Source organism: Delphinapterus leucas, chromosome 11 (assembly GCF_059928025.1).
Source record: "Delphinapterus leucas isolate spDelLeu-1000000601 "Yukka" chromosome 11, BTC_Dleu_Yukka2, whole genome shotgun sequence".
Classification (NCBI taxonomy): Eukaryota; Metazoa; Chordata; class Mammalia; order Artiodactyla; family Monodontidae; genus Delphinapterus; species Delphinapterus leucas.
In genome coordinates, this window is record NC_143139.1 from 68,435,965 (window position 1) to 68,459,121 (window position 23,157).

The following is a 23,157-nucleotide window of genomic DNA, read 5'->3' on the forward strand; positions in this document are numbered from 1 at the left end:
GGTAACACCTACCTTACCTATTTTATGGGATTTTAATGATTACCCAAAAGGAAAATGTATGTCAATACATTTTGAAAACCTGAGAGAATTTTATATATGTGATATTTGGATTTGTGTGTGGTATGCCTTTTAAATTGTATGTTTTTCTTTTAATTTTTAATAAATATTTTCATCACAAGGAAGAAATTATGTGCCCATATGCTTTTTTCCAACAAATGAAATACATATAAAGAATGATACTTAGTACATATTGTTTGAAATACGTGTTTCATCCTGACTTCTGTTTTAAATTTTCATTAGGACATGTGACTGTTTTAAGTTTTTCTCAGCGGAGTTCTAACTGGAAGACTTTCCAGCTTCATAAGCCTTTCTACTTCCAGTGAGACTCTAAGTAGGAGCAGAAAGTGGAAACTATTACCCATTGGCTGCTCATTGTACAAATCTTTTGCTTTTTGTCGTCTTTGAAATTTATATCTTTTTTATGCCCAGGGCTAATGTGACAAGGTCAAATGGTATTAGGTTTTCTCTAATGTCCTTTGTCTTTCTGGTTTGAATTTTCTTAGAAAAAATATACACAGAATGTCAGTAAAGGGAAAAGTTCTAGAGGTTAAAATAAAAACGATTCTACTATTAGGTTTCTACCATCCTAGTGGTGAATAAATAGCCAGTTTTCTTGATTAAAATTTCCAAAAAGGAGCATGATTCTAAAAGCATGGTTATCTGAAAAGGCAAAATTTCGATATTATGAAAAATATGTGGTCAAACCAAATATTTCTTCACCTGAAGAAATACTTTATTTTTGCAAAGGGAATTTTTATTTTTAATTCTAAAACTTTATTGGTTATTTTTAGTTAATGTCTTCATATAACCTATATGTTACCAAATATTGCCATATAACTTATTGGTTAAAAACATGAGATATTCTGAAAAAAGAAAAACTCATTATCTATTAATCTTTCAAAATCCATTTAGTAGGAGGGTAAAGATTTAGCATTAGAAATATACTAACAGTAAAAAAGAAATAAGAATTTTCTTTTAATAAATACATTTATTATAATTGTATTTTCACTTAAATAACTTAAATTTCTTACTTATAGTAATGATCTAGAATGCGTGAATAGGAAATGTCACAAAATTAGGACTTGAATGCACTAATTACGTATTGACAAAGTTTTAAGTTTCTTTTTCAGTGTACATGTGACATTTCAGTAAATTTTTTATTAAAGAGTGTGTGTACAAATAATGAACTGTATATGCAAATGTAATGGCCAATATTTGATCACTTTTTCTTCTATTACCTTGGATTTTTCCCCTGGAAATTGTTTTTAAGAAGCAGTGTTATATAGGTAGTGTAAATAGTAATATTGTACTTAGGATTGGCTACAATCAGAGAGGTCTTCCAGACTCCTTATTTAGTCTGTTTTATCATCAGTAGCACCTTCTGTCTCTCTTCTAATGCAGAACAGGATAATACAGGAGAGGAGTTAATGTCAGTACAAGGGTTGGCTTTGTGCCATGAGGCTTCCAGTCACAGTATTATCCTGTAAGCTTCTGATCTTAGAATAATAGTACTTCTTTTTTTTCCTACCATGGCAGGGTGTTGGTAGAAATAAAGATGTAAAAATCTCTTCCAGGTAAACTGGAGGGACAATATAAAAAAACCAAGAAAGTAGAAGTGGAAACTAATGCATACTTTTTTTTTCTTTTTTGTACCAGAAATACTCATTTAGTGGAAGTATATTTTGAACATATATGGATCTTCAACATTTATAGAGGGGATTAGTTCAGATTAGTTTTGTATTTGTGATGAAAATATATTTTATAGAAAGTAATTTTTATCTTGTTTAAAGATTTAGATGAACTAGCTTAATTTTTATTGCCAAATAGCTGGGGTAATGTGATATTATGTAATAAAGTAAGTGTAAATTTGTCTTAGTTGGAAATGTAAATAAAACTAAAATTAATTTTCCCTTCATAGCTTTTGTTACCAATAAAGTGAGTATTTTCAGTATCACTTATGTTCCTTGTTTGAATATGGGGTCTTAATGACAATTGTATCTTCGAAAATGATAGAAACTTTTAAAAGTAGTAGAAAAGTTTATTATTATTAGAATTTGAACATGCTTGTTTTAATGAGTATTAATTTTAAAAATTAGTATATTTCTGCCAAATTTAAGTTATTCTATCAATAGAAAACAATTTCTATTATGTGTTCCTTAAATGCATATTTCCAATTTAAAAATAACCCCAGTGTAACCTTGTGCACTTACAGGATTTATAATACTTTTAATCTAGTAAGCGAAACCTTCTTTAAATTAGAAACAAAACTAGTGACTCTAATTAAAGTTATATTGTTAAAGAGTAAAAATACATATTTTTTATGTTTTTACCTCTTAATGGTTTGTTAAATGTTTGAGCCAGAAAAAAAATACATAGAAAGTATGAATTCTGTGTAAATTTGGCCATATGCAAAGATAAAACAATAACAACAAAAAACCCATTTATTTTTATTTAAGTACCAAGTACACATTAAGCTTCATGATAATTATGATTGATACTAGCAATTCCATGATAACTTCTCTTTAGAAATAAATCTTTCATTATAGAATAAATACTTAAAATCTTATAATTACTGCATTTTTAATAAGTATTGTTAGTAAAGATTATATTATTGTATTCTATTGTGAAAATGCAATTGTATATAGTTATACATTTCTGCCAAATTTATAATCTATAACATTATATAATTGTGTTATATAAATATATAATTACATCAATAATATTAAGAACATTCCAATTTAAAATTTTTATAAATTTCATTTTGGTTTTCAGCTTGACAAAAATCATACCACTTTTTCATTTTGTTTCTTTGGAAAAACTAGATGTCAGCAACAATTGTCTTTCTGGTAAGTTTATAGTAATATATAATTGTTTTTTAAATAATAGGCTTTTGAGTTTCTGTTCCAAGTATGGTAAGGCGTTGTTTTGGGTAGATGAGTTAATGGCATTTACAAATAACATATCTATACAAAATGGTGTAGAGCAGGAAAAATTTCCTCTACCTTCTCAGGCTAAGCCTGAGAATGAAACTGATGTAAGTCAGATAAACAGAAAAAGAGAATATAAGTTATAATTGTTTTTTTTTTTTTTTAACATGTACATGGGAGTTCTCACAAGAAAATAAAGACCCCAAGAAGCAATCAGAGTTGAACTTACATAGTGAGCTGGACAAAGAGTAGTAAATTGTGAAAATGTGATGAGGCAGAGGGGCTTGGGCTAAGGTAGTTAATTGGATGGAAAAGTGACTAGGAAACAAAGGCTAGTTTAACAGGTTTGTTTGTATACATATCTCTTGGCCTGGACTTCCTGTCCTTGTGATGAGAATGTCCCTTTGCTTCTGGTATAGGTCGAATATCTTTCACAGAGGAATTTAATCTCCTGCTTTGAAGAAAAAGAAGGAAGGTCAGAGGGCCCTTGCATCTGCTCTTTTTTAAGTGCCTTTAACTCAAAATAGTCAAAATGCCAGAATGGTGTACTGAGGTGCTGTGTATTCTAAACTCCTTCAAATGTGTGGTGAAATAATTTAATTAAAAATTTCTCTCCACTTTTAAAATCATATTACTTCCATATCTTTCTGGTAAACCTGGGAAAATGTCAGAATTATATTCTTATTTAAAATTCATATATCTTTTACCTATGAAATGAATAGCCTAATGAAGATAAGTAAACAAACTTGTGTAAGTTGTTGACTCCTAACCAGACATCCATTAAAAGTTTATTAAATTAAAAAATGATGAATTGATTTGGTTAAACAGTCCCTCCCCCCAAATTTCCCCATCCCCATTTTCAGCCAGTCCCCTCATAGAGACAATCACAGTTCTAAATTTGTCACCATAGGTTAAATTTGACTGTTGTACATCTTTGTATTAATGAGATCAAATAGTATTTGCTTGGCATTCATGTGACATTCCACCACATCAGTTGTTCAGTTGTTTGTAAAGGTAGTCTTTTTTTTCTGAAGTGTAGTCCTTTGTATAAATATATTACACTTTGTCCATTATCCTGTTTATTGATATTTTAATTTTTTCCTGTTTGAGGCTACTGTGATTACAAAGTTCCTGTGGAAATTCTTGTACAAATATTTTTGTAAACACATGTTTTCAGTTCCCTTGGGTAAATGTTTAGAGTGTAATTACTGGATAATAGAGTAGGTGCATGTTTAACTTTATAAGAAACTGTTAAAACTGTTTTCCAAATAGTTGTAACATTTTATTTCCCCGCTAGTGATGTGTAAGAGTTCCAATCGCTCCATTCTTACAGGGTTTTTAGTATTTCATTGTGTTATCTCATTATGGTTTTAGTTTGCATTTCCCTGATGGATAATGATATTGAACCTCTTTGCATGTATTTATTGATGATTTCTATATATTCTTTTGTGTCTATTCATGTGTCTTACCATTTAAAAAATTTACTTATTTGCCTTTTATTGATTTCAATAAATTCTTTATATATTCTGGATGAAATTCTTTGTCAGACATGTTTTGTGGATGTTTCTCCCAGTCCCTCTTTTACCTATTAATTTTGTTAATGATATCTTTAGATGAGCAGAAGTTTTCAATTTTGGTGAAACTTTATTATTTTTAATAGTTTTTGCTTTCTGTGTCCTTTGTAATATTTTTCTACCTCCAGATTGAGATGATTTTCTATGCTTTCTTACTTTCTTGTAAGAAAGAAAGAAGTCTTATACTTTAAGTTTTTACTTTTAGGTCTGTGATCCACCTCAAATTATTTTTTATGAAAGGTTTGAAGTAGAGGATGAGTTCAGTTTTTAATATGGATATTTAGTTAACTGTTCCAGCAACATTTGTTGAACGAACTATTTTCATCATTGAATGACTTTGATGTCTTTGTCAAAAAATTGATTTACATTTTGCCTATGTTGGGATGTGTCCCTATTAACTGATTTTCTCTTAATGATGTCATATTTTCCTATTTCTTTTTATGTCCAATAATTTTTAACTATATGTTGAACATTGTTCGTAGTACAGTTTGCTGAGTCTGGCTGTTGTTGTCTTCCTTTTAAAGGGTATTAAGTGTAATTCTGGCAGGCAGTTAAAGTATTGGTGGATAATTTTGTTGATGTCAGACTTAATTTCATTCCCTCCTAGGACAAGTCATTTTAGTTTTCACCTCTCAGTGCGTGCCCCTACCCCAGGGCATTGTCTTCACTCCTAATGCATGTTCTTTCTGGATTTTAGCTGAATCTCTGAGCTATTCAGTTGAGTCTCATCTGACGGGGCTGAAATTCCAATGTCTTTCACTGCTGCATGAACTATAATGTCATCATTCGGCTGTTAGCCTGATAGCAGGTTATCTCTGCTAGGTTTTTCAGAGTGTTGCCCTGCCTGTAACTCCTAGCACTCCAAGGACCTGCGGCAAATCCTCACATAGACTTCTTCCCCCAATTTCCTCCCCGGAGCATATGCACACACAGCTTCTTCTCAGAACTTTTCACCATAAATTCCAGCTTCACATCTAAACTTTGCCTCCTCACTCAGCAAAACAGCCTCTTTGCTTGGTTTCTACTTTCTTGCTCTAAGGTAAAATGCATTTAGGCAGAAAACCATTGTGATTGTCAGCTCACCATGTGTGTTTCCCTTTTCTCTGAGTGAGGCTTAAAAACAGGTGCTTCATGTTTATTGCTCAGTTTTATGATTGTTTTCTGTGGGAGAGTAATTCTGGTATAAATTACTCTTAATGTATCCTAGATTGACCTACTATTTTTACTTTTGAAAGTATAAATATAATTCTGTTTAGGCATACATTCAATTTTACCACTATCCTATTACTTTTGATTTTACTTTTTTAGATTTTGTGTTTGCAATCTGGGGCAAACTGCTCTAAGCCCTTTACATACATTATCTCATTTAATCCTCACCCTATGAGATAGAGATGAACCTGAATCATCAAGCAGTTGTATTATTTGCATAAATTCACACAGTGGCTAAATGGTAGAAATATGTATTTTGATAGCAGAGTCTATGTTCTTAATATGGTCTCCTTTTAAAAGCATATCATATTCTGCAAAATAAATATTTTTTGTTGCGTTTCTTTAATAGCTAACCCATAAATAAAATGGTCATTGATTTATGATTATTTTTCTTTATCTGTGATAACTTTCATAATAATTTTTGTTGTTTATTTTCTATAGATCTTACAAGTGCCCTAAGGTGGTTTGATGCATGCTTTTCTCTCCATGAATTGTCTCTCACTGGAAACCCACTTCTTCAAGAAATAAACTGGAGGTAAAGAAACAATGTTGCACCCTATGTACATACTTTATTATAGTTGCAGAGAACACAGTTCCATGAAAATTGTTCTGTGTATACTAATTACTTGGGAAAAGTTAATAAAAAATAATTTAAAAGATATTCAAAACAAAACAGTTTTGTAAAAATACTTTAAAAAATATCTTCTACCTAAAATCATTTTTGTACATGTATGAACTAATACAAATTTGAAATGACAATTTTGATCCATACCATGGATTATGTGACACTTTTAGTATGATGTCAACTTAGGTTTTGTGTTTATAGAAAAGACATTTGCTGGGAATTACTTTTTTTTTTTTTTTTTTTTTGTGGTACGCGGGCCTCTCACTGTTGTGGCCTCTCCCATTGTGGAGCACAGGCTCCGGACATGCAGGCTCAGCAGCCATTTGATTTTGTTTTATTTTCTTAACAGAGAAAGTTGGTGTCTGTTAAAGTATGTGTTATAAGTATATATGAATTCATGCCTCTATTTTGAATATTGCAGTACCTAGATGTAAAAGAAAAAAAAATTTTGTGATTTTTTTTTAAAAAATTTTAATTTTATTTATTTTTGGCTGCATTGGGTCTTCATTGCTGCATGTGGGCTTTCTTTAGTTGAGGCAAGCGGGGACTACTCTTTGTTGCAGTGCGCGGTCTTCTCCTTGCAGTGGTTTCTCTTGTTGCGGAGCATGGGCCCTAGGTGCGCGGGATTCAGTAGTTGTGGTGCATGGGCTCAGTAGTTGTGGTGCATGGGCTTAGTTGCTCCATGGCATGTGGGATCTTCCCGGACCAAGGATCGAACCCGTGTCCCTTGCATTAGCAGGTGGATTCTTACCCACTGAGCCACCAGGGAAGTCCCTTGATTGTATTTTTCTTTTAATTTTTTTTTTCTACAGCAGGTTCTTATTAGTCATCAATTTTATACACATCAGTGTATACATGTTAATCCCAATCTCCCAATTCATCCCACCACCACCCCTGCCCCCCCTGCCACTTCCCCCACTTGGTGTCCATACGTTTGTTCTCTGCATCTGTGTCTCCATTTCTGCCCTGCAGACCAGTTCATCTGTACCATTTTTCTAGGTTCCACATATATGCGTTGATATACGATACTTGTTTTTCTCTTTTGACTTACTTCACTCTGTAAGACAGTCTCTAGATCCATCCACGTCTCTACAAATGACTCAGTTTCATTCCTTTTTATGGCTGAGTAATACTCCATCGTATATATGTACCACATCTTCTTTATCCATTCATCTTTCGATGGGCATTTAGGTTGTTTCCATGTCCTGGCTATTGTAAATAGTGCTGCAATGAACATAGGGGTGCATCTTTTTGAATTACAGTTTTCTCTGGGTATATGCCCAGTAGTGGGATCGCTGGGTCATATGGTAATTCTATTTTTAGTTTTTTAAGGAACCTCCATACTGTTCTCCATAGTGGCTGTATCAATTTCCATTCCCACAACAGTGCAAGAGGGTTCCTTTTCTCCACACCCTCTCCAGCATTTGTTGTTTGTAGATTTTCTGATGATCCCCATTCAAACTGGTGTGAGGTGATTCCTCATTGCAGTTTTGGTTTGCATTTCTCTAATAATTAGTGATGTTGAGCAGCTTTTCATGTGTTTCTTGGCCATCTGTATGTCTTCTTTGGAGATACGTCTATTTAGGTCTTCTGCCCATTTTTGGATTGGGTTGTTTGCTTTTTAATATCAACCTGCTTGAGCTGTTTATATATCTTGGAGATTAATCCTTTGTCTGTTGATTCGTTTGCAAATATTTTCTCCCATTCTGAGGGTTGTCTTTTTGTCTTGTTTATGGTTTCCTTTGCTGTGCAAAAGCTTTTAAGTTTCATTAAGTCCCATTTGTTTATTTTTGTTTTTATTTCCATTAATCTAGGAGGTGGATCAAAAAAGATCTTGCTGTGATTTATGTCAAAGAGTGTTCTTCCTGTGTTTTCCTGTAAGAGTTTAATAGTGTCCGGTCTTACATTTAGGTCTATAATCCATTTTGAGTTTATTTTTGTGTATGGTGTTAGGGAGTGTTCTAATTCTATTCTTTTCCATGTAGCTGTCCATTTTTCCCAGCACCACTTATTGAAGAGACTGTCTTTTCTCCATTGTATATCCTTGCCTTCTTTGTCATAGATTAGCTGACCATAGGTACGTGGGTTTATATCTGGGCTTTCTATGCTATTCCATTGATCTATATTTCTGTTTTTGTGCCAGTACCATATTGTCTCGATTACTGTAGCTTTGTAGTATAGTCTGAAGTCAGGGAGTCTGATTCCTCCAGCTCCTTTTTTTTTCCCCTCAAGACCACTTTGGCTATTCGGGGTCTTTTGTGTCTCCATATAAATTTTAAGATTTTTTTGTTCTAATTCTGTAAAAAATGCCATTGGTAATTTGGTAGGGATTGCATTGAATCTGTAGATTGCTTAGGGTAGTGGAGTCAGTCATTTTCACAATATTGATTCTTCCAATCCAAGAACATGGTATATGTCTCCATCTGTTTGTATCATCTATAATTTCTTTCATCAGTGTCTTATAGTTTTCTGCATACAGGTCTTTTGTCTCCCTAAGTAGGTTTATTCCTAGGTATTTTATTTCTTTTTGTTGCAACAGTAAATGGGAGTGTTTCCTTAATTTCTCTTTCAGATTTTTCGTCATTAGTATGTAGGAACGCAAGAGATTTCTGTGCATTAATTTTGTATCCTGCTACTTTACCAAATTCATTGATTAGCTCTAGTGGTTTTCTGGTGGCATCTTTAGGATTCTCTATGTATAGTATCATGTCATCTGCAAAGAGTGACAGTTTTACTTCTTCTTTTCCAGTTTGTATTCCTTTTATTTCTTTCTCTTCTTTGATTGCCATGGCTAGGACTTCCAAAACTATGTTGAATTATAGTGGTGAGAGTGAAAATCCTTGTCTTTTTCCTGATCTTAGAGGAAATGCTTTCAGTTTTTCACCATTGAGAATGATGTTTGCTGTGGGTTTGTTGTATATGGCCTTTATTATGTTGAGGTAGGTTCCCTCTATGCCCACTTTCTGGAGAGTTTTTATCATAAATGGGTGTTGAATTTTGTCAAAAGCTTTTTCTGCATCTATTGAGATGATCATATGGTTTTTATTCTTCAATTTGTTAATATGGTGTATCACATTGATTGATTTGTGTATACTGAAGAATCCTTGCATCCCTGAGATAAATCCCACTTGATCATGTTGTATGGCCCTTCTAATGTGTTGTTGGATTTTTTTTTTTTTTACATTTTTACATGTATATTCATCAGTGATATTGGTCTGTAATTTTCTTTTATGTAGTATCTTTGTCTGGTTTTGGTATCAGGGTGATGGTGGCCTCATAGAATGAGTTTGGGAGTGTTCCTTCCTCTGCAGTTTTTTGGAAGAGTTTGAGAAGGATGGGTGTTAGCTCTTCTCTAAATGTTTGATAGAATTCACCTGTGAAGCCATGTGGTCCTGGACTTTTGTTTGTTGGAAGATTTTTCATCACAGTTTCAATTTCATTACTTGTGATTGGTCTGTTCATATTTTCTATTTCTTCCTGGTTCAGTCTTGGAAGGTTATACCTTTCTACGAATTTGTCCATTTTTTCCAGGTTGTCCATTTTATTAGCATAGAGTAACTTGTAGTAGTCTCTTAGGATGCTTTGTATTTCTGCGGTACCTGTTGTAACTTCTCCTTCTTCATTTCTAATTTTATTGACTTGAGTCCTCTCCCTCTTTTTCTTGATGAATCTGGCTAATGGTTTATCAATTTTGTTTATCTTCTCAAAGAACCAGCATTTAGTTTTATTGATTTTTGCTATTGTCTTCTTTGTTTCTATTTCATTTATTTCTGCTCTGATCTTTATGATTTCTTTCCTTCTACTAACTTTGCGTTTTGTTTGTTCTTCTTTCTCTCGTTCCTTTAGGTGTAAGGTTAGGTTGTTTATTTGAGATGTTTGTTGTTTCTTGAGGTAGGATTGTATTGCCATAAACTTCCCTCTTAGAATTGCTTTTGCCTCATCCCATATGTTTTGGATCATCGTGTTTTCCTTGTCATTTGTCTCTAGGTATTTTTAAATTTCCGCTTTGATTTCTTTAGTGATCTCTTGGTTATTTAGTAATGTATTGTTTAGCCTCCATGTGTTTTTTACTTTTTTTTCCCTGCAGTTGATTTCTATTCTCATAGTGTTGTGATCAGAAAAGATACTTGATATGATTTCAGTTTTCTTAAATGTACTGAGGCTTGATTTGTGACCCAAGATGTGATCTATCCTGGAGAATGTTCCGTGCACACTTGAGAAGAAAGTGTAATCTGCTGTTTTTGGATGGAATGTCCTCTAAATATCAATTAAATCTGTCTTATCTATTGTATCATTTAAAGCTTTTGTTCCCTTATTAATTTTCTGTTTGGATGATCTCCCCATTGGTGTAATTCAGGTGTTAAAGTCCCCCATTATTATTGTGTTACTGTTGATTTCCTCTTTTATAGCTGTTAGCAGTTGCCTTATGTATTGAGGTGCTCCTATGTTGGGTGCATATATATTTGTAATTGTTATAGCTTCTTCTTGGATTGATCCCTTAATCATTATGTAGTGTCCTTCCTTGTCTCTTTTAACATTCTTTATTTTAATATCTATTTTATCTGACATGAGTATTGCTACTCCAGCTTTCTTTTGATTTCCATTTGCATGGAATATCTTTTTCCATCCCCTCACTGTCAGTCTGTATGTGTCCCTAGGTCTGAAGTGGGTCTCTTGTAGACAGCATATAGATGGGTCCTGTTTTTGTATCCATTCAGCAAGTGTGTGTCTTTTGGTTGGAGCATTTAATCCATTCCCGTTTAAGGTAATTATCAATATGTATGTTCCTATGACCATTTTCTTTATTGTTTTGAGTTTGTTTCTGTAGGTCCTTTTCTTCTCTTGTGTTTCCCCCTTAGAGGAGTTCCTTTAGCATTTGCTGTAGAGCTGGTTTGGTGGCGCTGAATTCTCTTAGCTTTTGCTTGTCTGTAAAACTTTTGATTTCTCTATTGTATCTGAATGAGATCCTTGCCGGGTAGAGTAATCTTGGTGGTAGGTTCTTCCCTTTCATCACTTTAGATATATCACGCCACTCCCTTCTGGCTTGTAGAGTTTCTGCTGAGAAATCAGCTGTTAACCTTTTGGGAGTTCCCTTGTATGTTATTTGTCGTTTTTCCCTTGCTACTTTAAATAATTTTTCTTTTTCTTTAATTTTTGCCAATTTGATTACTATGTGTCTTGGAGTGTTTCTCCATGGGTTTATCCTGTATGGGACTCTCTGCACTTCCTTGACTGGGTAGCTATTTCCTTTCCCATGTTAGGGAAGTTTTCGACTATAATCTCTTCTAATATTTTCTCAGGTCCTTTCTCTCCCTCTTCTCCTTCTGGGACCCGTATAATGCGAATGTTGTTGCGTTTAATGTTGTCCCAGAGGTCTCTTAGGCTGTCTTCATTTCTTTTCATTCTTTTCTCTTTATTTTCTTCTGCAGCAGTGAATTCCGCCATTCTGTCTTCCAGGTCACTTATTCGTTCTTCTGCCTCAGTTATTCTGCTATTGATTCCTTCTAGTGTAGTTTTTATTTCAGTTATTTTATTGTTCATCTCTGTTTGTTTGTTCTTTAAATCTTCTAGGTCTTTGTTAAACATTCTTGCATCTTCTCGATTTTTGCCTCCATTCTTTTTCTGAGTTCCTGGATCATCTTTACTCTCATTATTCTGAATTCTTTTTCTAGAAGGTTGCTTATCTTCACTTCATTTATTTGTTTTTCTGGGGTTTTATCTTGTTCCTTCATCTGGTATATAGCCCTCTGCCTTTTCGTCTTGTCTGTCTTTCTGTGAATCTGGTTTTTGTTCCACAGGCTGCAGGATTGTAATTCTTCTTGCTTCTGCTCTGTGATTTTTTTTTTTAATGAATTTTCTTTTTAAAAAAATTCCCTAATCTGAAACTCTGAAATTATGCTAACACCATTTTCCTCAAGTTAAGCTTCATCTTTTGTATAATCACATTTTTGGAAGTAATTTACATATAATAAAATTTATCAATTTTGAGTATCCGTTTATGAGTATGAATATTGTGTAAAAACCACCACAATCAAGTTATTGAATATTTTTATCACTTTGAAAAATTACCTTATGCCCCTGGGTGGTCAGTCCCCTCTTCCAATTGTTAAAAATGTCTCTCCACTGTCTTACTACTCTCACTGTTTCTGATGAGAAGTCTATGAACATTCATGTTTTCATTCCTCTGTCTCTGAGTACTTTTAAGGTTTTCTCTTCATCAGTGGTCTTCAGCAATTTGATTATAATGTGATTTGGTTACTTTTATATAAATTTACTCTGCTTAGGATTTTTTGTTTTTTATTGGCTTAAGTTTTTTTTATTTAATGTATAGTTGATTTACCATGTTGTGTTAGTTGCAGGTGTACAGCAGAATGATTCAGTTATGTGTGAGTGTGAGTATTCAGATGTTTTTCTATTATGGGTTATTACAAGTTATTGAATATAGTTCCCTTTCTTATACAGTAAGTCCTTAATGTTTATCTACTTTATACATAGTAGTGTGTACCTATTTATCCCAAACTCCTCATTTATACCTCCTCCTTGTCTTTCTTCTTTGGGAACCATAAGTTTGTCTTCTATGTCTGTGAGTCTATTTCTGTGTTGTAAATAAGTTCATTTGTATCGTTTTTTTATTCCACATATAAGTGATATCATGTGATATTTGTCTTTCTCTGTCTGACTTACTTCACTTAATATGATAATCTCTAGGTCCATCCATGTTTAGGATTTACTGAACCTCTCAGATACAGTGAATTTATAGTTTCCATAAAATTTTGAAAATTGTTGGCTAGTAATTTTCAAATATTTTGTTCTATCTTATCCTACTAGGACTCTAACTTCATCAGTATTAGACCACTTGGTATATCCCAGAAGTCTCTATTGCTCTGTTCTTATATTTATTATACTTTTTTTCTGCCTGTATTTCAGTCTTACTGGTTATTGCTATGTCTTCAAATTCTCTGATATTTTCTTCCTGTATAGCTCCTCTGCTGTTTAATCCCATGTAGACTGTTTTTCAGTTCAGATCAGATATGATTTTCATTTCGAGACGTTTCCTTTATTTTTTAACATTTACAATTTTTCTCCTAATCATGGTCATATTTTCCTGAATCACCTTGAACATATGGATAATATTATAATAGATGTTTTAACACCCTTGTCTGTTAATTTCATCATCTCTATCATTTTGAGGTCTATTTTTATTGATTTTTTTTTATGATTCTGGGTCATATTTTCCTACTTCTTGCATGCCCAGTCAATTTTGGTTGTAGTCTGGACATTTAAAATTTTATACTTGTTGATTTCTTAACTTTGTTTTTTTTTTCTTTAAATAACATATATTTTGCTTCTCACGTGCAGCAGCTACATTACTTGGAATTAGTGAGATACTTTCAAAACTTCCTTTTAAGCTCTGTTAGGGAAGTCTCAAAGAAATCTTCAGACTAGTGCTAATTTAGCCCCACTACTATGGTACCAACTTTCTGAGCATTCTGCCCAATGTCTCTTATATGTATCCTTTCAACTTTGGCTGATGAGAATTATCCCCATCCTCATGTGAGTTCCTGTAATTTTTCTGCCTTTTGCTTCCCACTTGTTCTTTCCCTTGGCTTTAAGTGATTTTTCTCTCACACATCCTCAGACTCATTTACCAGGTCTAGGTGAATTAAATCACAGTATACTGAAAAATTTGCATATATCCACTTTGGAATTTTCTAGTACTGGTGATGTTTATGGCCTGAACTCTTATCTCTTTTTATGTCCAGCAGCATGCATTTGTTAGATGGTTTAATATGATTTATTGTACATTTGACATTTGTATCATATCAGGTCATAGATACATCAAGGCAGAACAAGCCAAAATGGACAGGGCTTGTAGCCTAATTTTGCAAGGTGTGTTTGGCAACATGCTAAGTGTAGGGAAAGGCAACCATTTACTAAAATTCAGGTAGGAAAATCTATTTCAGGATCTTAAGTTTGGATTAAGTCAGCAAGTCTTATCAGTTTGACCAGGTAGTAAAAATAATTTATGAATACAATATAGACAGGGAGAAATGAATAACTGAAGAAAAGGTTGTTGTGACATCCAGTCCTAGGGCAGAAGCAGTTGACTCTTTCCCCTGATTTGGTTTCCCTGTGAGGTGTGGCCATAGCCAGGAAGATCCTTGTTTTTCTGAGTACTTCAGAGGAATATAAGGTATCTTACAGAAGAACCAATGATCTGATTATGTTTAAAATTCCTTTACCTGACTTAATCTACCTGTAGAAAAAGATAAGAGAGTCTAGGGAGTAGTCGCTGTTCCCTCCCTTGTCTAAGGTCACTGCAAACCTGTGACATTCTCTTTCTAGATGTATTGGCTTCTTGAATTTGTTAATTGATGTTTAGTTAAGAAAACAGTAGCATTTTTACACCAAGTCAAACACCTGTGTGATTTGCTACTCATTGATGAGTATCACAGAGGAGTTATTATCTTTTTGCCAGAAAATCTATTTTTCTTTCTTTTTTCTTTAAAGCTCAGTTTCCACATAAATTTCTAATGTTACAGTGTTTTTTAGGGAAACCTGGTATGTTTCCACATGTTTTAGAACAGAACCTGTCAACTTCTAGTTTAGAAACATCTGTTTCTAAGTGCAATTTAAGCTGTATAGCATGAAGGAAAGAGTATAACCCAGTGCAGTAGTTCTTAAAGGTGTATCCCCCAGACCAGCAGCTTCGTCATCACTTGGAAACCTGTTAGAAATGCAAAATCTTGAACACTGTTCAGATCCACTGAATCAGAAGCTAGCAGATGATTCCCAGTAATCTGTGTTTTATCAAGCCCTTTGTGTGATTCAATGTGCGCTAAAGTTTGGAAATCATTGTGGTTTTAAACAAGGACATCTTCCTCCTGCCCCGTGTTTTGTGATTTTGTGATCCTGGGCAAGTAACTTAACTTTTCTGTGTCTCTGAATCTTCATTAGTAAAATGAGGATAAAAATGGTACCTATCTTATGGTATAGCCATTAGATTTGAATGGGATAATGCACATATCTTGTTGATAACAATTCCTAGAGCACGGTAAGCACACAAAAATCTATTATTTTCTATTACTAGGCCTACCAGACTATATATGGGTTCTTATTCAATCACCAAGTATTTAGTGTATGCCTGCTATGTGCAACCAGTGTCCTAACATGTTAGACATTATAAGGGAAATTCAATGTAACCCATGATTTCAAGTCATTTTTATAATCTTGTTAGGGATAGAAAATGTATGCAAAAATGATAACCATGAAAACTAATGGTAACAAACACTGAAACAGCATTGACTTTGTGCCCAACATCGTTCTCATCATTCTCATTTAGTCCTCACAATATGCCTGATGAAATAGCAACCTAGTGTCCCCATTTTATACTTAAGAAAACTGAGTTCCCAAAAGGCTAAGTAACCTACCCAGTTTCACACAGCTAGCAAGTCAAAGACCCAGGATTCAAATCCATGCAGTCTAGCTCCAGAATCTGTGCTCTTAACTATTAGATTTTAGTACCTAATAAAATGTAAGTGTCAGATGATTATTGTAGGCAAGAGATATGCTTTAGAAATTTGGAAATATTATCTTAATTTAATGTGACCAGGGAAAACTGCCTGCGCTGAAGAGGCAAACTTTGAGTTAAACCTCAAAAGTTTGGTAAGACTGAAAATCAGGGACTTCCCTGGTGGTCCAGTGGTTAAGACTCTGCTCTCTCAATGCAGGGGGCACGGGTTCAATCCCTTGTTGGGAAACTAAATCCCACATGCTGCACGACGTGGCCAAAAACTAAATAAATTAAATTAAATTTAAAAAAAAAAGGAAAACCAAATTAAAAGAAAAGAAAGCACCTCTGATGGAGGAAATATCCAAAAAAGGAGGGAATGTGAAAGATGAAGTTAGGCTCTGTTAGAAGGCCAGTCTATTCAAGTAAAGTGGGTATAGTGGGAATACCATTGGAAAGAAGTAAGAAATCAAGTACTTATGCTTACAGTGTGTCAGAGAGTGGGCTAAGTACCTATATATATTCCTTCATTTCACAGCAGCTGAGCTAGGTTCTGTAATTATCATTCTCATTTTACAGAGTATTTACTGAACATACCAAGAGTCTCTATGAGGAATAAATATGTTACCGCATGACAGCACTTTACAGTAGTGCCTGTCAGAAAGCATACTTGATAATGCTAGCCATTATTTTTAAGGAGCTATAGAGAAATTTTGAATAGTTGTATGAAAATGAAAATAGTATTTGGGGAAGCTTGTTTTTAGTAGAAAAGTGACAAGAGATTAGGGGAAAGTAGCCAAATTAAATGAAAATCCAAGCATTAAAAAATGGCTAAAATTAAGTAGTAGAAGTGACCCCAGATTATTGTACAGGTCCTTATAGTTTAGAGTCCTTGTATGCCTTGTAGACACCCAAAATTATTTGTTGGAGGAATACATTACTGAATTTAATTACATTATAATGTGTAAAAGCTTGAAAAAATGCATGTTTCAGCCCCTCTAATTTTTCTATTGAATTTATTCAATTTTATTTTAGTGATTGAAAATGTTATTTTCTATAAATTGAAAATCTATATTATTGTTGATTTGCAGTAATTATCAGTATCTGCAGTTCTAAAATTGGAGTCCTCAGACTCCTAGGGAACCGTAGTATTTATCACATTCTCCAAGTTGCCTGAGAAGCTGATCTTAGGAAAAGTTATTATAGGAAATGTCAACTATTAGTTAATGTCAAATCATAAGGTGATCAGAAATTAAAACTATTTAAGGATTTTGTGTGCATATGTGAAAAGGCCACCTAGATATGTTTCTAGACCTCTTACCAGCTTGGTGAAGGACTCCCTTTTCTGGAATAGAAGCAGTCAAGGTCCCCATCCAGATGCACTAGCTCACATTCTAGGGCTGTGCTTCTCTTACATTGAGATTTAAAGCACTAATCCCCCAAGTTTTGGGTCCTCATTTCTAGGAACCAGATCTTAGAGTGAAATTTCCCATACAAAGAGAAGAGTGTAATCATGTCTGAAAGACTGCTTAGCAGGTGATATTATTTATAATGAAAATGTCTGATGGGTTGTTTCTAGAGAGTTTCCCAAGTAATTCTATAGAACAAGTTATATAGTTGGCATACAGTGACAAATAAAAATAGCAGCTGTGCCCATTATTCAGAGCAAGTTCTTTAGGGGGCAATGGTTTTTCTATTAGGTGTTGGGCAAATAGGACATGAATTCTTTTGCTGATCTGGTATCAGTTACCATCTGAACAGCTGCCATGTTGCAAGTTGCAACAACTAGAAACAAACCTATGTCCTGATTAACCTTTCAATTTATTTATTTTTCTTTATTTTGTTTGTAGAAAGCATAAGCACTATTTTATTGAATAAAATGTGCTTCTGGTAAAACCTATTGATATAACACTGTAATACATATATAAAGATAAACATTCACATTTTATTACCCTTACTAAGTATATATACTTTATAGTTTTAAAGAAAATATTTAATTGGAAATAATCAATACTGAAAGAGAATAGGTAGTATTTATATATACAATTATTTAGCTATTACAATTTCTATGTTTAAGTTAACTTTTATGGACTAGACTAATAGCAACTTGAAAATTTTACCTATCAAATTTCACTTAGATCAGTTGCTCTAATGCAGCTTTCATAATTTTAAGAAGAAATTCATTTATCTAAAGAGGTTCAAATCTAGTAATCTATAAAATATGGATTTGTTAATGAAAGGATCAACTCAGACTTTAACCAGTATGTTCCAATGAACTTTACATAACCCCTTGATACCAACGAAGGGATTAGTTATAGATTTTCCCAATTGGCTTCTTACTTTCATGTCTAGCCAGTGATAACACGAACAAAACTGATGTACTAAAAGAAATCTCTTTTTAAAACTTAATCCACAGACTCAGTTTGGAATTTCCTTTGGGAATGTGTTTCATTCATTAATGATTAATAGAGCTTCTTAAGTGACAGAATATTCACCAGGAAGTTTTCACTAAATGAAATATTGATTCAGCCCTTGACTAGGAGGAGCCCAGCTGGAAAAACTAAGGCTGAGATCTCACAGTGTCCTTATACTTCATTCTGAACATGAATCAACTTGTTACAGTGCTTTCTAATATATTTATCATAGGCTCTTTATAAGGCTGCATTTGAATTTAAGGCCAATTCATGCACTACTAACTTATACAAATTTGACTATTGTTCCTTAAAAAAAAGACTTAAGAAAAAAATGTTTAAATAAAACACCAACTCCAATCTGGATATTTATTATGTGATTCACAAATTTGAAGACACTGTCGTATTCTTGAAGATCCAAGCAAACTAAATTTTTACATCCAAAGAAGTTCAAAATATTGTGACTAAAATAAACTGGGAACTTTTAACGTAAAGGTGATGAGTGTAATATCAAAATATTCCAAATGTAAAAATTCAAGCACTGTTGACCCACATTCTCTAGAACTATTGTGTGTAGCTAAAATATTATACTTGATGATATCTATATCAATAACCATGTCAAAAATATAGCATTTGATGATAAAACTATCATTTTGCTGATCCGTGTCAATTAACATCTCAACAGCTTCCACATGATGCCAGTTGCAACACCTAGAAAGAACTCTAATGTCCTGTATTACCTTTGAAATTATTTTTCATTACTTGGTTGTCTGGAGCATAAGCCTTTTTTTACTAGGTAAAATGTTTGTGGTAAAATATTGATCTGTTCCTTAATCTGATAAAGCAAATTCTTATATTTTTGCCTCTTGGATTATATTAGATTATTTGGTTAAAATGGCTCTTTATTCCAACCATCAATTATTTCTGAGTAGAAAGCTATTTATTTATTTGGTATGTACTCTCTAATTTTAGAGTTACAGGAATAGTTTTCTTTAAAAAGTTCACAGCATTTATATAAAACCAATGGCAATGTTAATCAGTGACATATCATTGGAATGTAACTGCCCAGGACCACAGTATCCCTTGTTTTAGCAAATTCTTCTGATATTATTGATATATAGACTATGGTATAAGCTTCCATGCAAGCCTTTTTTTAAATTTAGGACAATTTGCAAATGATTTGAATTTCAGAGTTTCTTTAAGAATTATTTTTGTTTCTTTTTTTTTTTTTGCTTTAAACCCGATCATCTCTGATTTTAGCATAATGTGCTGAGGTCTATTTTCTTCCCAATATAGTGGTTTTACTCTTTAAGGTGCACAAGAAAGACTATGTTTTAAAAATACAGATTCCCCTGAACCTGCCAGTAGAGGTCTATGTGTAGCTGAAGACTCTGCATTTTAAAAAGCACCCCAAGTACCACTGATACAGTAGTTCAAGGACAGTCCTTTCAGAAACACTACCCTTCAGGGCTGGAGGCACACATAGGGATCTAGCTTGAATTCTCATCTCAATGAATTTTGAGAGTGACTAACACAAGGGGTAGATGTGTTGGACCCTGAGGTTCTCATGTTAGCAACATGAGTATTGCCTTCCTTTTTCCTGACACCTCCTCATTTAGCCAAACTGAGACCTGAAAGATGACCACTCAAGAGTGTCTCACAGGTGTTACTGCATCTGCACTACCACTGTGGGGCCACCATCCTGGTAAAAAGTTTTGTACACACAAAAGCGTACTGAAATGGTTATACACTAGAAGAAAAGAAAATCAGCTTTACCTAACTGCTAAGAAATCCAACTTATAATAAGGTAATATGCTTTATTAATTTTCCTTATAAGACATACCTTTTTCAAACATTAGAGGCTGTCACTGGCACACTTCATTCCTTCTGCTAGTCAGGTCCACTCTGGAGACCAAGGTACCAGGTAGAAATTCACTTGGTACCCAAAGAATTAGAACTGTTGGCTATTCTCAAGAACTATTTCCATCAAGTTATTAAAGTATTTTATTTGATCTTCTATAATGTAGGAAATTTACTTTGAAGAAACAGGACCAGTAATAGAATTAGAGAATCTTTTTTAAGCTGGATGAACACCAATGCAGTCTTAACTTTCAATACCCTTTATTATCACATCTCAAAAATCATTATTTCATACCTGGCATTTTATAATTATAAATAAATAAGTTATTTTGACATTACAGTCATGTCTTGAAGAAACCTTGACACTGGGTATTTTGGTAAAGATTTAGAATACAGTGTAGGTTCCTTAGTACTGTAATAAATTATTTGGTAGGGTGGAATATTTCCTTGCCTTGATGAGAGCCTCAGTTAAAGATTTCATGTTATATTTAATATTGTACCTCTGAGGTGAACACCTCTGATTACCTCATCACCTGTGGTGAATAGATATTATCTTAATGTAGCATCCTGCTTTCAAACCATATCTTAAAATGAATGTAAGCAGAAACACAATATATGCCATTTATTTAACCCTTTGTGGTAAACATGGTAGGTAGTTTTTGATTTGGCAAGCATTTCTAGCTTCAAGCCTCCTAAAAAGTTCAAAATATATGGGCTCAAATTTTCTTAATAGCTTTAACTCTTTATTAGCAAACCATTAAGCTTTTGTCTGCTTCTTAACATTGTAAAACATCTGATAATTACCCTGAAGAACCAAATCTAATCCTTTCTCTCTTTCCTTATTAAATATCTGTAAGAAAAAAAAAAGCATCATTTCTGGAGTGGTGGAAGGGTGTAGAGAGCTAGTCAACTGTGTCCTCAGTAAATGAAAAACTGTGGTATTCCTCTATTTTGTTTCATCAAAATGTATTTGTATTTGTACCTCTCTGATGATTATTTTATTTAATACCAAGGCTACCAAGATCATAACTCTACACAGGGATGCATTATGATCTTGGTTGGCCTTATGCATTTTTGCCTTAATGGACCACTTCCTCCATTAAAAAATAATTAAATTATATTTTACAACTGTGTTTGCATAAATAGATATACCAGTCCTGACTATACAGTCTAGGTAAAAGGAATAACTGTTGTTAGGGCTTTGCCTTCTTAACTCTTAGTATTTTAGTAATCTTACCCTCCCATCCTTCATTTAGTGTTTAGGAACTGCTTGTTTTTTAATGAATAAATTTTATTTTTTAGAGAAATTTTAGGTTAACAGCAAAATTGAGCAGAATTCTCTGAAACAGAGAATTCCCACATACCCCTGGTCCCCACACATGTACAGCCCCCCTCACTGTAAATACCCACACCAAAGCAGTACACTTTTTTTTTTTTGCGGTACGCGGGCCTCTCACTGTTGTGGCCTCTCCCGCTGCGGAGCACAGGCTCCAGACGCACAGGCTCAGCGGCCATGGCTCACGGGCCCAGCCGCTCCGCGGCAGGTGGGATCCTCCCGAACCGGGGCACGAACCCATGTCCCCTGCATCGGCAGGCGAACTCTCAACCACTGCGCCACCAGCGAAGCCCCAAAGAAGTACACTTTTAACAATCAGTGAACCTACATTGACACATCATTATCACCCAAATTCCATAGTTTTATATAGGAGTTCACTCTTGGTGTTCTACATTCTATGGGTTTTGAAAAATGTGCAATGACATGCATCCACCGTATAGTATTATATGGAATCGTTTTACTGCCCTAAAACTCCTCTGTGCTTTGCCTTTTTATCCCTCTCTCTACTTTAACCCCTAGTAACCATTCATCTTTTTGTCTCCATAGTTTTGCTTTTTTTCCAGAATGTAACACAGTTGGAATCATACAACATACAGCCTTTTCAGATTGGCTTTTTCCAATTAGTAATATGCATTTAAGTTTCCTCTATGTTTGTTCATGGCTGGATAGCTCATTTCTTTTTAATGCTAAATAACATTGCATTGTATGGATGTATCACAGTTTATCAGTTACCTACTGAAGGACATCTTGGTTGCTTTCAAGTTCTGGCTGATACCAATAAAACGGCTATAAACGTGTGGGTAGGTTTTTGTGTGGACATACATTTTCAGTTCATTTGGGTAAATACCAAGGAACCTGATTGCTAGATCAAATGATAAAAATATGTTTAGTTTTGTAAGAAACCACCAAACTATCTTCCACAGTGTCTCTACCATTTTTCATTACCACCAACACTTAATGAGTATTCCTATTTCCCCACATCGTTATCAGTGTTTTGGATTGTGGACATTTTAATAGGTAGGTAGTAGTATCTCATTGTTGTTATAATTTGCAATTCATTAATGATTATTTGTCATATTTATATCTCTTTTGGTGAGATGTCTTTTAAGGAGTTTGGCTCATTTTTTAACCAAGACATTCATTTTCTTATCATTGAGTTTTAAGTGTTCTTTTCATATTTTGGATAACAGTCAATTATCAGATATGTCTTTTGCAAACACTTTCTCCCAGTGTATGACTTATCATCTCATTTACTTGACAATGTCCCTAGGAGCAGGAATTTTTAATTTTAATGAAATTCAACTCATTAATAATTTAGATGTGTATTTTGTATTGTATATAAAAAGTCATCACCATACCCAAGGTCATCTAGATTTTCTTCTATTTTTTCTTCTAGGAGTTTTAGGTTTTCACATTTTGCTTTTAGGTCTGTGATCCTTTTTGAGTTAATTTTTGTGAAAGGTGAGAGGTCTGTGTCTGTATGTCTAGATTCCTTGTTTTTTTGTACATGGCGATGTTCAGTTGTTCTAGCACCAGTAGTTGAAAAGACTTATCTTTTCTCCATTGTATTACTTTTGCTCATTTGTCAAAGATCAGTTTACTGTATTATGTGGGTCTATTTCTGGGTTCTCTCTTATGTTCCAT

At 33.8% G+C, this 23,157-nt stretch overlaps 1 protein-coding gene across 1 annotated transcript in view; it reads left to right on the forward strand.

Annotated features, from left to right (window-relative positions):
• LRRIQ1 (leucine rich repeats and IQ motif containing 1) overlaps positions 1-23,157 on the forward strand; it is a 196,710-nt gene that overhangs the window by 49,118 nt on the left and 124,435 nt on the right. The window contains exons 12-13 of the mRNA XM_022552414.3: positions 2,833-2,906; positions 6,212-6,305. Of these exons, the coding sequence (XP_022408122.2) occupies positions 2,833-2,906; positions 6,212-6,305 (168 nt within the window). The remainder of the gene's footprint in view (positions 1-2,832; positions 2,907-6,211; positions 6,306-23,157) is intronic.